This window comes from Montipora foliosa, chromosome 12, assembly GCF_036669935.1.
Source record: "Montipora foliosa isolate CH-2021 chromosome 12, ASM3666993v2, whole genome shotgun sequence".
NCBI classification, from domain to species: Eukaryota; Metazoa; Cnidaria; class Anthozoa; order Scleractinia; family Acroporidae; genus Montipora; species Montipora foliosa.
The window spans coordinates 20747029-20763336 of NC_090880.1; the positions used below are offsets into that span (position 1 = coordinate 20747029).

The 16308-nt window shown below is 39.9% G+C and overlaps 1 protein-coding gene and 1 pseudogene across 1 annotated transcript in view; one reads left to right on the forward strand and one right to left on the reverse strand.

Moving 5' to 3' along the window:
* Positions 1–559: 559 nt before the first annotated feature.
* LOC137980968 (uncharacterized) lies at positions 560–3719 on the reverse strand (annotated as a pseudogene).
* Positions 3720–7060: 3341 nt separating this feature from the next.
* LOC137978401 (calpain-B-like) overlaps positions 7061–16308 on the forward strand; it is a 53356-nt gene continuing 44108 nt past the window's right edge. The window contains exons 1-5 of the mRNA XM_068825298.1: positions 7061–7149; positions 9526–9731; positions 12121–12449; positions 13596–13764; positions 14125–14205. Of these exons, the coding sequence (XP_068681399.1) occupies positions 9570–9731; positions 12121–12449; positions 13596–13764; positions 14125–14205 (741 nt within the window). The 5' untranslated portion in view covers positions 7061–7149; positions 9526–9569. The remainder of the gene's footprint in view (positions 7150–9525; positions 9732–12120; positions 12450–13595; positions 13765–14124; positions 14206–16308) is intronic.

A 16308-nucleotide genomic window follows, 5' to 3' on the forward strand; every position in this document is an offset into this window, starting at 1 on the left:
ATGTAAATAAATCAGCAATTTTCCCTTCATATCTCTTTCCCCTCAGGTTTTAAAGTCCTGCATAAAAGAACTTGAGAACTTCACTACTGATTTTCTTTTTTTATAGATGATGTTGACGGTGGTTGCATTCGAACATTCAACTATTCTGTATGTGAGAGAAAATACCAAAATTAAACGAGGCTTACCTGTACGGTGAAGTTTGATTTGGGTTCTGTGAGTCATTGGTCGGGAGTGAGGGAGTCATGGGTGAGAAAGCGCACGAGCCCGTGAAGATCACGGGTAGGGTAATAACACACGGGTGGGCGCATGACTCCTTCGCTACCGACCAATGACTCACAGAACTCAAATCAAACTTCACCTTACAGGTAAGCCTCGTTTAATATTGGTATTCTGTTTCGTCATTGGTCATTGGTCGCTACGGAGTCACGTGAGATTTTCAAGCAGTGTGAGTGTGAACACAAATGGGACAGCAATGATTTATAACAATATGCTTCTGCTTTAATACCATGCTCTCTTAGCGAAACTATCTTAGTTGTCACCACATCCAGCGTTAAGAAGTTCAGCCCCAAAATTCGCTCGGTGTTCCACTGGTTTGTGCTAAAACTTGGTAGAGGTGGACTCCTGGGATCACCCAGCACATAATTGTGGTAATAGAAATGCTGTTCCCTTTAGTTGCAGATGTAGAGGCTGACCTGGTGCTGTGAGCACCATACTTTGACGTGTCAATTCCAGCGCCAGCCAATGTAGTCTTAACCCATCTGCTTACTGTATCAGGGGAAACAGCTTTGTGAGGCTTAGTGTAACTAACAAAAAGCTGCTTGACATAACCTCGAAGATATCTGTACGCTCCAGATAGTGCTGAAGATGCTTTACAATACAAAGACTAACATCTGGTGCATAGGATTGAAACTCAATGTAAGCTAAATGTTTACCAGGTCTCGAAGTTTTCAACAATGAGTTAATGAAAAACACACACTTATCAGAACTTATTTGATTTCAATCAATTGATAATGTATGCAGAGTCTGGCGACACTGTCCCGAAAGCAACGCCATCAACATGACCACTTTCAAAGTCAGGTTCTTCAAACTAAGTTTCTCCGGTGGCCCAAGTTTTGCTAGGTAGTCTAATACCACCGTCACATCCCAAGTTTCTTGATACCTTGGTAGAGAGGGTCTGCATTCGAAAATTCCCTTGATGAAACGACAGACTAAGGGATGCTGTCCAAAAGTATAATGCTCTGATGTGAAACAAACAGTACATAAAGCGCACCGGGCTGTATTGAGGGCACTATATCCAATCCCTGTTTGGTACAGTTCTGCCAGGAACTGATTAGTCCAATGTTCTAGTGTCGCTGAAAAAGGATTAATCTTTCTTTGACTACAGTACTGTTCCCATTTAGCGATAAATGGTTTATATTGTTGTTGAGTACCCCGTCTCCAGGACTGCAGGATGAGTGAGGTAGCCGATTCCGAAAGGCCTCTGCCTTCAAGGGATTTCCGGACAAGTGGCATATCAGAAGGGTGAGCTTCTGATGTAGTGGATGCACCAAGTCTGGCTGTTGAGGTAGAAATAAGGTGTGTTTCTTTTTTGGAAGCATAAGAGATTCCTGAACCAGCAGTCTCATTACCAATGGGCACCGGGGTTGAGTCGGCCAGCATGGCACAACTAACATTCCTGTGGCCTCCTCTGCTTGGATTTTCTGTAACACTTTTGGGTGATACTAAAGGGAGGAAAAGCATAAAAAAACGTAAGGTTTCCAAGAGATTGAAAAGGCATTAATAGCCATTGCTTCCGGATAAGGTTGGTAGGCGACAAATGGTACTTAAGCCTAGAGGCAAACAGGTCAATCTGAGCCGCAGTTTCTTTTCTAGATTTCCTGGACTCTGCATCAGCTAGAGTATTCTCTTTTCCTGGGATATGATTTGTGGTTAACCACATGTTATTTTCGAGGCACCATGCCCAGAGCGTACGGGTTAGATCATTTCTCTTTCTGGAATGGCTAGTGCCCATTTTACCTAAATCTGACACAGCAGTCATATTATCTATTCGCATATGGACATGCTTTCCTAACAACTCTTTATGAAATGCCTTGAGAGAAAACAACACTGCAAGCATTTCAAGATAATTAATGTGATTAGAAGCCTCTTCAGGGGTTAGGGGCCCCTCAATCTTTACATTATTGAGTACTCCTCCCCAGCCTTCTTTACTTGCATCTGTGTATAAAGTGATCTCTGACTGGGGAGGGCTTATAGGTTTTTGCAGTGACCTTGCTGAGTGTATCCACCACTGCAAGTCACTGCAAGACAACTCAGACAGTGACATAAATGCATCAAAATTACCCTTGTTTAAGCGCTAGGCCTCAGTTTTTTTCCATGTCCAGCGACCTAGCATTTAAACACTTGAGATTTAAAATAACTCTCAAAGAGCCATCCTTTTTGGCCCTGGTGAAAATAGGAGAGATATATTCCCCTTCTTCGTGACAGCTTAGGTTAATAACACCTTTAGCAAGTAGTGTATCTATTTCAGTAACAATGACATGCTGTTCATCCAAATCAAGGATTTTCTCTCTGGAGGCTACTCTTTGATATGGAGTCCTGGTAAATTCAATTGGCTGGCCTAAGATCATTTGCAATATCTCAGGGTCTGAGGTTAAGGCCTGCCACTGATTATAATATTCTCTCACCCCCCCTCCTTTAAAGCAGTGAACTTTGTGCTCAAAATACTGAAACATATTTACCTTGTCTGTCAGGATATCAGAGGATTTCACTGGATTTCTTCTCGGTTTCCTGTGGTTTGTAGAAATTGTTTTGTGGCCGGTAAGACCGGCCCTCTTCCCTAAAAAAGGCTTTCCACTAGAGTGAGAAGATTTGCCCTTCCAGCCATCGCTATGGTTTTGGTAAGATGGCTTTACGGTAGTCGTATGGCTAATTCTATTAGTCGTTTTGATATTGTTAAGCTGAGATTGCAGCTCATCGCCAAATAACAGGCCCGTGATGGGTACCTGAGAGCCACACAACAAGGAATATTCGTTATTTAGGTGTGATTTAATAGCGTCACGTCGACAGTAAGACAGCTCAATGTTTACATGGCCTAACAATGCCAGAGCATCAGCGTTTTACGTAAATAATTTCCCCAACGTCTCAGTGAGAGCCGGCGCTTAGGTCTTGTCAGGATCTGCACGGATAGCCAGCAGTGTGTCAGTCGAGTTGGCGACGGCACTACCGACTTTAACAACGACTTTCTACATGTTTGCAAGGCGTAAATACGCGCTCCTGGTCCCGAGCCTTAGCTTATTCCATATCTCGGGGTTGACCTTTAGCACAGTTAATTTCTCACAATTATCGGGTCGATTGTGTTTCGCCAATTTTTCTTTTAATTTGGCTTCCTCCAACTTAGAACCCCATCGCTTATTCACGATATCTGCCAATTTCTGAGCGACTGTCGGGTCAGTTTGCTGGTCCGACTCGAAGGCTTGAGCAATTTCATTGAGCAATGCGTCCTCTGCAGAGCTGCCCAGTTTTGGCGGGTCGCCGTTGGGCGGGCAAGTGAGTGCCTCGGAATCCGACTTTTCAGGGTCTGAATCTCCGCTATCGCTCATGGCACTAGCTGCAGGAGGTTTTCTTCTCCATTTCGGTGGTGTAGCATGGTCTTCTGGTTCTTCAGCTAACCGTTTCATTGCCTTTTCCATGGACAGCATGGTGGAACTCATTTGGGTCATGGCTGACAAGACGTTAGCAAGCACGTTGTCTGTACCCTGTGACTCCGTAGCGACCAATGACCAATGACGAAACAGAACTATTTTTTTGCTTGCTTTTGTTGAGGATACTACCAAAGTCTGATTAAGGAGTACAAGGCCCAGTTGTTGTTGTTGTTGTTGTTGTTGTTGTTGTTGTTGTTGTTGTGCTGAACCGAATTTAATGCAAACTGACAAAAAACAGTAGCTAGCTTTCCATTCATTTGCATTAGGTTCAACACATGAAAATTTTGACATTTGAAAGTCATTTGTCAAGTTATCAAGATCAAATTTGTCGTATCTCCAGTGAATGAATTCAACTCGTAGAGGAAAAGGATTTCTTCATCGTCTGTTAGTTTCGTGTCGTTTGCTATCATAAGAGCATCTCTTGCATCTCTAAATATAGTCATTTGAGTGAAACACACAAAAGCCGCACCGGGTTTGAGGTTTTTCCCTGGTTTTAAAAGTATACAATCGAAGAGATTCTTCGCCGTTTATGAGTTGACATCGTCTGCTGTCAAAAAACCGGTATTTTGGCCACTGAAAGTTCACATTTTGCCTCTCTTTAAGCACTGAAAAGCTGTTGTCAGGTTAAAGGTTTTCCCCTGGTGTTGCGTTGTGTTACGTAACGTTTGTTTGCGTACAGGACGGCAGCGTCATAGCTCGCGTGCTCGATCTAGTCCTTACGCAACCATTAGTGGTCATTAGTCACTGTTGCGTAAAGTCTCTAATCTGTACGTGCGGACGGACGGGCGTACGCTGACGTCATAACCAACATTTCTGGCATGGATAGATAGATTTCCCAAAAATCTTACCAATGGTGCTCCACTAGCGCGCTTCGCGCGCCTGAGCTCCACTATGAATAGATAAAATAGAATAGAATAGAATCTCTATTTATACACAATAAGGATTAAAGCTAAAAAGCTTGAGGGGTCGTGTACTTAAAAAATTAATAATAACTATTAACTATAACTTACAATAAAACACATTTCCAAAAATATTCTAATAGATTACAATTCTAAAATGCATTTTTGAACATTTCTCTCCCGTAGTCCTCAAAACTACTATAAGTGAAATGGCCACCAGAAATAAACAAATACCGCTAAATTCGCTCATCTTTCTTCTAATTCCTTTATATATGGAATATAAATAGACATCTCCTATTCACGAAAACTACAAAAATTGTACACAAATGTTTAAATCCGTTTGAGTTGTACCTGTAGCTCCACTCGCGCGTGCACTCGAATGAGCGGGTGACGCATGCGTAAAATACTGATTTTGTAACCCCCTCATTTTTCCTGATTTTGCAACTTTACTCGTTTATATCTCTGCTTCCGGACGGTGATTTTTTTCCTTTTTTGTATGTTAGCTTAGATTAATTTAAAACGTTTTTCTTTCAAATTTAAAAAAACTCTGTAGGTGAAAACCGACACGTTTCAAAAATACCGATTTTTCTGAAAAACTGAAATACAGATTTTGTTGAATTTTAAATGTTATAGAGATTATTTCTAACATTATCTTGTAATGCTAAATGGGAAGATATCACCGTCCAGTTTTATTCAAAAAAGAAAAATATATAGAAATGCCTTATATCGTTGCCATGGTAACGTAATTTTGGAGGAAAATGTAATGTGAGAAATCTATGATGGGTACTGAATATCCTCGCCAAATTTCGTCTTGATATGATTACCCTAACAGTATCTAAGGACAGAATATGTTTATTTGTTTGAAAAATTTAAGGAGAAACTATTTTGAGCCTCCTAAGTCTTACTCTTTCCTTCAAATCCGTCCGTACCATTCCAGTTATAAGACACTTCGCCCATACTGTATTATATAAAGAAGATAAAATAATCACGAAGTACTTAAAATAGTTCTAACTTATATTCTGAAATGACGCTTTCGTTGCTGTATCCGTCGTGGTTCCTTCTTCCTAATACCATAGAAGACGCAAAAAAAAAGATTTTGTCTTCCCCGAAAGAAATACCTGGGGCTCCAAGACCAACAGCAAATCGGTGCTCAGAACTGCATGCAGTGCCCTGTTCTGATCCTTGCCTGGAAGAATATTGCTAACATAGAACATTGCCTTCATTTTTGTGCGGCCGTGGTTGACATGTTCCGTGTAGTGATTGCAATGATTGACAGTACTCCGTAATCGTTGGTAATAAATCACATGTAATCAGACATAGAAAAACATTGAAGCAGAAGCAATCAGGCGATTTAAGAAAAAGGTTAGAAGGCCTTAGAAGAATAAATATTAATCACAACGTACAGTCTTAATTCATTACATTCCAGAATATACGTTGCCATAGGGACCATTATAACAAAGGCGGACATTTGGGCTCACGTGAGCTTGCGTCTGCAACAGACAATTCGAGTGGGATTTATATGAGGTAGGCCCCTGCGTGCCAATTTGTGACCAAACCGCTGGCGACGTTTCAGCCTCTCTCGGCGACTGATGATAACCTGCAATCAGGCCCATTTTTACTTTCGCCCATATGTACCCTTATATCATTACTTGCTAAAACTGGTGTTTTTCCTTTCGCCAATTCCACAGTATGTATCGCGCGAAACTAAAATAGAGCCTGATCGCAGATTAGGCGACTGACTGTCTAGCCGAGAGCGGGAGGCGGTTGTATAGGAGGGCTGTGGCTAACCGCGTTCTTTTACAGTTTGTAAACAACTCAACCATAAACGTAAGCAATCGTTGTAGGAATCTACTCAAAAGAAAGATGTTGTCAAGACACCTGCTGCTATAAAACAAACTTAGAAACCCATGAGGTTGTGTCAGTTAACACAAATGGCAATTTTTCTTTCTAGGCTACCGGTTTATCGAGACTAATCTTTTCGTTATTCAACGCTAAACACTTTCTGAAGATACGAAATGTTACCTATTCCAAAAAATAGCAAAGTCTTCTTTCTGTTATCATTACCTTTTAATACTCACGTATGGCATTAATCATTTTCTATTATACGACTTTTGTCTTTCCTTTCTTTGTCCATAGCGATCTTTGGGTAAAGTTTTTGTGTCCTTAATCATCGTCTCGCGTCATATAAATGTAATACTCTGCGTGTTGCTGTTTAAAAAAAAATAAGCAAACTTATCAGCCCAAAAAACCAAATAAATACAAAAGCGTAAATACCAAGAAAAAATGTTTTCCTTCTTTAGTGGAAATGTACAATCCGTGGAAAATAAGTTTTTTTGCCAGAGAAGGAAAAACGCTAGAGTCAAACAAAACTTCATCGCAATTTATTGTTTTAACATCTCAACGTTATTTAATTGTCTCATTTTGCGGACTGTACAACACGTACAATAGCACAAGACAAAGAAAGCTCTTAATTTACATATAATGAAGAATCGAAGCGAAACTAGTTCATGTCACACAATACAAAATCAGGAACTTCAGGAAAGATTGGGGTAAGTTTGTACATTTGTACAGTGGCATCCAGGTAGCATTTTCAGTTTTGCATCAATGATGCTTTTAGACGTCTGTTAGCAATATGTTGAATGCACAATTGGAGTATAAAATCGAGTATCCACAATCTGTATTCTGATATCTGTCGAACACAATTTTACAATGCGTGGCTGATATCCTAGGCTTCCTTAGGTTTCGCACCTTGTTATCGAAGAATTGGAAGTTATATACCGGAGATAAGTAATACACAATTTCGACGAAATTGAGAAAAGCAAGGTAATTTATATCTTAGTGACACTTGTGGAATCTTTATTTTTTCTTTAAACCACTCAGTGGCTTCTCACATCAACCTCGCACGACTTTGCCTCAACTGGTCCTAAGCCGTATCGAAATTTGATAGCTTACTCGTCTTATATCTATGGTAGCCCTGATTTCATTATCATGAAGAGCAATCGTTTTTATTAATACAAAATATGTAGAATAGCTTAGTTGTTATAGAATTTATTGAGGAGGCGATCATGTTTAAGGAAAGATATTCAGCTCTTTTGCAACATTTTATGCGCTCTAAACGCTAATTTGAACGTTTATCGCTGTTAATCAGATTTATGGTATGGTTCAATCTCCTGTCAAACTTTTAGAAAGACCATAGTGGCCGCTAACGATGTAAACATTGAACATATTTGCTAATATTGGTCAGTGGCGAAGACGTCGGTGTTTCTATAAGACTAATTATAATGCATGTTTGAGCTTTCCACTGTCGCTATTTGCCAATGTCCTCCATATAAACATCTACTAATACCATTACTTGATCGTCAAAACGCCTAATAGAGGAACAGAGATCAGTGGACGAAACGCTGGAAAAGAGGTTATGATTCGATAGTTCGAGATCTCAGCGTGGCGTTCCCTGAATTCATTCAGTAGAACACGGCAAACAATGATTATAAACCCCCACTAATTACCATAACTTTGAATTGAAATGTAAAATCGCAAAGAAGGGTAGATGGATTTATTTAGAGCTAAAGACCTCTAAACAAAAGTGCGAGACGCTTTTTATTGATTTGAATCGTATGCCAAGTTCAAGTTCAAATTTTATCAACCACTTATACTAATTGAAATCGAAAAGCCGGAAAAACGTATCAAGAAGGCCCACAAGGGTTCCCTCACTAAAGCAAGGTAGCTATAGATCATAGCAATACTGAGAAGTTACAAGTGGAACGGGCAGATAGGGTCAAACTAACCCACAGCAGGTTGAGGTTTTCAAATCCTTTGTAGGCAACAATCTTGGACAAAATGAAAGGTAAATTAGGTCTCCTGCCCTTTTCCGCTGGAAATTCTTTACATCAATTTTATTGGCAGAAGGAGAGGACTTATTTTTAATTTAGAATGTCAAATATCATGATTGTAATTTTCTTTTCAAGGTCTCCTTCCATCCTGACATTTAACTGGCCATCAATTATTAAATTTAATTATTTTTGGCCTTAGGTTGTTATCGCTTGGTTATTAAAATCGATAAACGGCTTTCTTATCATTGCTAGTTTACATACAGCTATTTCGAGAAAGTTTGTCAAGAATAAAGTGCACGCGACAATCCCGAAAAGTAATATGCGATATGATCAATACACTGTTGCTAACGACTGTAGCTGTCGAACCTACTTTTGTTACTTTCCTTCAGCACTCGCAAACATATATCAGTGGCCTCCCGTACGATTCTTTTAAATTTCTTTAAAAAACAGTGCACTTAAAATCACCCACAATACCTTTCAGGATTGTCGCGTGCACTTTTTCCGACAACGTTTCTCAAAATAGCTGTATAACTAATCACCGAACAGAAATGAAATAGCAAATGAAATGTCGTCTTGGTAAGTTTTTAAATTTAGTTCAGTTTCTCAGCTTCTAGAGTGTGCACTCGAACAATTATTCACCTCAGTGTTGATAAAAGTGATTCGGCAATGGCAAAGAAAACCTAAAAGAGACTGAATTAATTCTCGCGCAACACTTCAACATTTTTGCTATCGTTCCATCTTTTTTGCACTCTAAAAAGTTGGTGGAGGTAACTAGCAATTGGAATACTGTGCTGGAACACCCGTTGAGGAAATTGAAGAAAATGAAAGGATAGACTCTTGCGCGCTCACCTTGTCTTACAACTGAACCTTGAATTTGGTGATGTTTGGTGTTGTTTTGCAAAAGAAACGCGTGGGCTACTCTAAATTGCACGCCGCACGTGTAGCACGGTTTGTTTCTATTCATTAAAACTAACTTTTTCGTGCCGTGCTGATGGCGCAACTTTGCCGTCGCTCAGGTTTTCCAATTATCTACTAGTACTGCCTCGTTTACACTTCGGGAAATAATTGCTGACTATCATTGTTTAACCCACCCAGAAATCGCATCTTGACTGAATGTGGGCTTCTTCAATTCGCAAGAAATGTCTCTGAGGCGCGCTCAGCCACAGGAGAAATACCTTTCTCTCCAAAGAGAGCTTTTAAGGAAAGGCGCCTTGTACGAGGATAGAGATTTCCCGCCAATTTTTCGCAGCCTCTTCACCAAGACGCGTCCTTCCGTAACGCTTCAATGGAAGAGACCGAAGGTAAGCGAAATTTTTGGCTTTTATTGGATTGATATTGCAATATTTACAAAGCTGCTTTCTGCCGAGGAAGGAACATTTATTGTAAATAGCGTTTGGTGTAAGATATTAAGTGAATAGTCCTCTTTTTATTAACCTTATCAGTGCCGCGCTGTTTTTTGAAGGGCCGACTGTTCGAAGGACGTCTGCAAGTTACGACCGTCAGATTAGGCTCAATTTATTTCTCACGAGAGCAATAATTTGAAATGGAAAAATTGGAGATATATCTTTTAGCGCGGCGCAAGAAAACTCTTCTCGTCGTTCTTTGTACTGATGCACAGTGTACAATAAACACCCGCATAAAAGAACCTAGATTTTTCCAAGTTAGGCTAAATGGGTTCTTATAAAAATGGTATTTACAGTAGTTTTCAGGGCCCGCGGAGCGGATTTCCAAGTGGGGCGGGGCTAATGCAAACACGGTAGCGTGAGCCAACTAGGGGGGTCCGGGGGCACGCCTCCCCGGGAAAATTTGAAATTAAAGTCTTCTGAAATGGCTAAAAATGGATCTAAAACTGCCAAAAGTGAAGTTAATCTTTAATTCTTATAAAACAACGAGTAACAAACTGGCATTCACGTTTGACCAAATTTAAATGAATAGACTAACTGCTAAGCTAAACTTAACAGACGCAACGGATGAATGTCAACCGGACAGCTCTGATAAAAACACTACGTTCTGCACTACGTTCTTCGTACTCAACTAAACCAATGGTGTCGAGAAACACCGATCCATTATTGCGCAGGCGAAAATGTAATCGTCTGTTCAGGAACAAACCTAACGACAAACTGCCTCATCTGACCGTGTCTGTACCAGAAAACCCTCGAAAAACTAAATTGGATGGAAATGGACAAATCAGAATAAGGCTTTCCTAAGAGGTCTGCATATTTGACATAAAATAATGTAATGTACTTTTTTTGTAAAAGACAGACCTGGTTTACTAAAGTAAAAAAAAAATAGTGATTTCATCAGCCAAAAAACTGAAGGGGGGGGGGGGGGGGCTAAGGTTCCCCCGCCCCACCCCCTGCGCGGTCCCTGGTTTTAGGTTACCTAGGTTCGTAAATTGGTTCTTAAATTGGCTCTATGATCTGGTATCACAACAACAACAACAACTTTATTTGTATCACACGTAAATAGGCATAAACGGAATAACTAATAGACTTAAGAAAGGTACAAATGCCCCCTAGAAAATAACTAAGAAGCTAATCTAGCTTGGAGGCAGGATAAATGATTTTACGTCTAAAAGAAAACAAGTAGTAGATTCAGGGAAGCACAAATATAATGGTAAAAGATTGGCAAACAAAGAGAACGACAACAGAAAAAAAAAAAAGAAGACGTCACTTCAGACGAACTGGAGTAAAGAGGAAGTATAAATAAGATAATCATGAAATATGACGTAATAATACGAGACCTTTTGAGGGAACACTCAAATTTGTGAAAGCGAAGAATTTTTAAAGACGCTTCAATATTATTCCAAAGAACAGCCCCCTTGAAACGAATGTTAAATTCCCATAATTAGTCCTGGCAGTAGGAATACAAAACGCTGATTTAGAGGACAGTCTAGTATTATACTTGTTCCTACTTGATATAGGTGTAAAATAATAGTGAAAAGCAGAAGGTAACAAATTATGATAAAATTTAAAGATAAAGACACAATTAAGGCTCAAATTGCCTGAATTAGAATGGACGTCATGTAGGCGTAATGAAAGCTAGAAAGCCGAGATTTTCAGGGAAGCTGGGGCTGTATCTCCCCAGTAAACACAACAAATTTCAGCGCGATCGAAGAAAATGGCGGCGTTCAATGAATCCTACAAAACCCGATACGCCAGCGTATCGGGTTGAGGCCCCCCTGTAGAAAAAGAGTTTTAAGATAATATATAACATTACGAAATTTCATAATGTACAAATGTTTGAAAATAGGGGAAGTATGAGCATTATAACAAGAAAAAGTAATAATTAATCGAACATCCTTCTTCTGCAGAACAATAATAGGATTTAAAATGGCTTCATAGGTGTTTCCCCAGCTTATGACCATAATTTAGAAAAGAATAAAAAAGAGAGTAATGCAATTAAATTTAGCAGTTATTGAGTGTTACAACTGATATAGCAGTTTAAAGTGCAATTTGCTCCAGTCGCCTGAGATTTCGAGGTCATTTTGTAAGATAAGAACGTGTTCAATCTTTTTGGCTAACCTGGTTCTTATGTAAGGGGGCTCTAAAATCAGATTTTTAGCCTAACAGGTTCTTGAATTCTAGGTTCTTATATGCGGATGTTTACTGCATTCGTCGTTGCCAGATCACAAGTGCAAGCCACCTCTTTCATGAGCTTTCTTACAGTGATTTTCTCTGTAATTTCTAGGATATTTGCGAGACAGAGCCCAAGTTCTTCGCCAAGGGTGTGAGTCGAACAGACATTGCGCAGGGCCGAATGCTAAACTGTTGGTTTGTAGCAGCAGTGGCCTCTTTGACAGACACCGAGGAGCTGTTTTACGCCGTCTGTCCAACTGATCAAAGCTTCGACCAAGGAAGTTATTGCGGAATGTTTAGATTTAATTTTTGGCGCTTTGGTGAATGGGTGGAAGTGATTATCGACGACTTTCTCCCAACACACAACGGAAAGTTATATTACGCTCGTTCCAGTGATCCAAATGAGTTTTGGAGTGCTCTCCTAGAGAAGGCGTACGCCAAGTAAGAGCTGTAATAACCAAAATTATTGCATTTACAATTCGATGCTAGTAGCCAGACAAGCTCAGTAATACAGTACTATATTAAAGATTTGAGTGTGTGGGTGAGATCAAATATGGAATAATAGCGGCAGCCAGAGGCTCCTTTACAAGATGACGTCCGATCTCACCCTAAACCGCCATGAGACTTTGTGCATGATATGTGTGGTATATAAATCCTAAACCAAACTATAAAAACGATCCCGTTATGGGCTTCCTAGGACCGCCTAATGAAACATATGATAAAAATAAACTCAACCGGTTTTAAGATGCCCTACCGGCGAGTGGCACACCAGTTGGCTATTTAAAAGTGCAGCCGAGATGTTCAAGCGAAGATTAGTGCAGCAACTCTGACTTGTATTTAAAGGGGAAAATTAACTCAGGGGTGCTTACTACTTAGCCAAAAAATCCGGAAACTTCAGTTTGAGGTCAAATGGAAAGGCAATTTTCCGGAAAATCTTTTCGGAAATTGTGGACAACCTCCAGAGGTAGTCCAATTTATCCGTTCGGAATGGAAATCGGGAAATTCCCTTAGCATTTGCAAGAATCGTACTTTTTCCAGGTCCTCTCTCTCAAGATCGAGTAAATATCCGGGATGGAATGCTGTGTAGTAAATGGTAAGCGCCATTCTCATCCGGTTGGTCAATAAATTCGGAAAATTCCTTACCTTTATGCAACGATTAATCCATCCAGATTATTTGGCTAAATAGTAAGCACCCCAGAAAAAACCCGATTTAAAGTCTATCACCCATCATAATCACTTGACCAAACCTTCTAGCAGAGTTTCCCTCCCAGGTGAGAGTTCAGTCACTCCCTACGGTGGATGCAATGCGCGTGAGAAAAAAATTAGCAATCAGTTACATTTATCTAGCCCTGGGAAGTCAATTATCTTGAAGGAATTATAGCGGAGCTGCGGGCCTCGCATTGGTGCAATGTGATTCACTTTCTACCCAAACCTAAAAGAAACGCCAAAACAACACAATAAATTAACACAGACTTGCAAACCTTAAAAGTTATTACAATTATACCAGAGGGCAACCAGCTCACGAAAGCTTCCGCATACTGTCAAATCATTGCGTAAGGTGCTCTCGTGCGTTTTTATCTTTGACAGAGTTTGTGGGTCTTACGAGGCGATGGGGCTAGGTCGCATTAGTGAAGCCTTACAAGATTTCACTGGTGGAGTTATTGAGATGATCAACCTCCAAAGCCCTCCTCCTGACTTGTATAAAGTGCTAACCAAAGCGCATGAACGGCATTCCCTCATGGGCGCTTCGATTGAGGTATGAGGGCCAACAGAGTACGTATGTAATGAGCCGTGATGTTGTTCGAGTTCCTCTCGGAGCAAAGCTATGGTTTTTTTTTTCTTTCGTCGATTAGAGAAGTCTGCGGACAATCAACCAAAGTTTTTTGACTTGTGGATAACATTCTTAACATCTCTAAGTATTTTTGGTCGTGTGTTAAATTAACATTTTCCCGTCCCCCGTCCCCCCAGCATTGTTACGTTACCTAGGGTCTACCTACTTTGTGATATTAGTAGTTTCTATTTGTTACCACGTTTACGCACCTTTAGACACTTAAGTCCCTACTATCTCTTACGTGTGACGTTGATTATTAATGATCTTTTCTTGTGTCTTCTCCAGACAACTTCTAAAGATGTGCAAAAGTCGCTTCCGAATGGGCTGATAACTGGGCATGCGTACTCAATAACTAGTGTAGCAAAGGTAATTATCGATGATGAAGTATACTGACAGTGATCTATGCCTACGACCTAAGACTATTTAACAATAGACAATAGCACCGCGTTGACTATTTGACTCATAGAAAACGAGAATGAGTAGTCTAATTGTTTTAGTAGAAACTATCCAATTGCTGTTGATTTTGTTTTGTTTTGTTTTGTTCTGTTTTTGTTTAAAACGCCGGCTTTTTGCTACTCACTATCTATATTACTACATAGATAGTGAGTAGCAAGCCAATCAGAGTACAGGACTCTTGCTTTGATAGCATGTGAGTGGGTTTCTACCAAAAGGAAATAGAACAAGGAGAATGATATAGTTTGACGCTATTGTGGTTTGAAGAATTTTAATGTAGCTTAGAAAGTTACAATTTTTGTGTCTTTGAAATTTAACTTTTAAGATACATTGAAATTTCTGCAAACCTGAGTAACGCATGAACAGTAATTTCCTTCTAATAAGTGGTTATTTAAGAGTAATACATGACGCAGCAGATAACCTAGCAACCTTTGTGGCTTTCCTAATTGGTGGTTTCAGATGAATCCCCCTTACAAGAACGGGTTTTCCTTTCCTCTTTGTAACCATATAACTTTTAATTTTTGTTTATATATTTCCCTTTATTCATCATCCACACACACAATATTCCCCCGGCTACCTTCTACTAGAACTAGACCCTCCGTGAGGGTACACTGGGTTGCCTGTGGTACGTGCAGCGTTCTACGCAATTTTTTTCAAGTTGGAGGGGGGGGGGGGGGGGGGACCCAGAAGTCGTACCAGAAGTCATACCAGAAGTCATACCAGCAGAGGCCCTTTGGCTCACAGGTCTTCACACGTTCGTACGACGAAACAGATCCTTTTGTGAGGTTAAAAACCTGGCGACCGGCCTATTAATTAATCATTTGTCAGAAAGAAGAAATTCCTGTCCTCTTTAAAAAAAATTGACACGCATTGCTTACGTGTGGTAGTGAAGTAACACAGCGATTTATTCCATAATGTCAACTGAACTGTGTGTTGTCTTCCAGGAGCTTCAAGTTGTCCTTGCGTAATATGTAGCTCTAACAGTGCACGATATTGTTTTGGTATTGTGTATCATTGTAGTGAAATGGTAGAAGTCTTGGGTAAATAGCCTGAGAAGACATGTGGTTACTAGCAAAGTACTGAGCCCAGAAAGATTGAAGAAAATAAATGGGAAGTGAAAAACATTGTCTTCTGGGATGACATGTTGACCGTTGTCTTTGCGTAATATGTAGGTCTAACAGTACACGATATTGTTTTGGTATTGTCTATCATTGTAGCGCCATGGTATAAGTCTTAGATAAATAGCCCCTTGAGAAGACATGTGGTTACTAGCAAAGTACTGAACCCAGAGAGACTGAAGAAAATAAAAGGGAATCGAGAAACATTGGCTTCTGGGCTGACATGTTGATCATGCAACTTCTTTCCACCACAAGTGTAAGCGTGCACTGACAGCATCTGACAGCATCTGAAAGCTTTGTAAACAACAGTTGAAAGCTGAAGTTATTCCTATTCGGCGGGGTTAGTATCTGGATGGGCGACCTAAGAAATATACCACTCAGTAACAGAAGCATAGGACCGAAAATTCTATTTTAATGCTATCAAATGCGAACCAAGCAAGATACAGATTTTGTTAGCTTGCTTTATCCAAAACAAATATTGATGTAAAAGTAAATAAATATGGATACACAGTTTTTAAGAAGAGCAGAAGGAAGTTTCAGGACGGTCGATCGAGCATAAAATATTTTGCCATCGGTAATAAAATCTACGACATGAAAACAACATTTATTTTGAACCACGAATATAAAAAGTTACCATCAGCGAAAAACAGTTTGGGAGATTTTAGTTGTTTTGTTGTAATTGTACAAGTTTGGCTGCACCGAGTAAATCGCACATCGAATTCAGCGAGCGCAGTGATCAAGTTACCGCGTTATTTTACCGCGGCATGTTTACTCGCGAAACAGTGAAGCATCTGTGTCAAATGATGCCAAGCTACCGGGTTTTTGTTTTTGTTAGTTTTCTTTTTATTTCGATTGTTATAAATTTTGACAAGAAATGTGCGAATTCAACACAAAGATC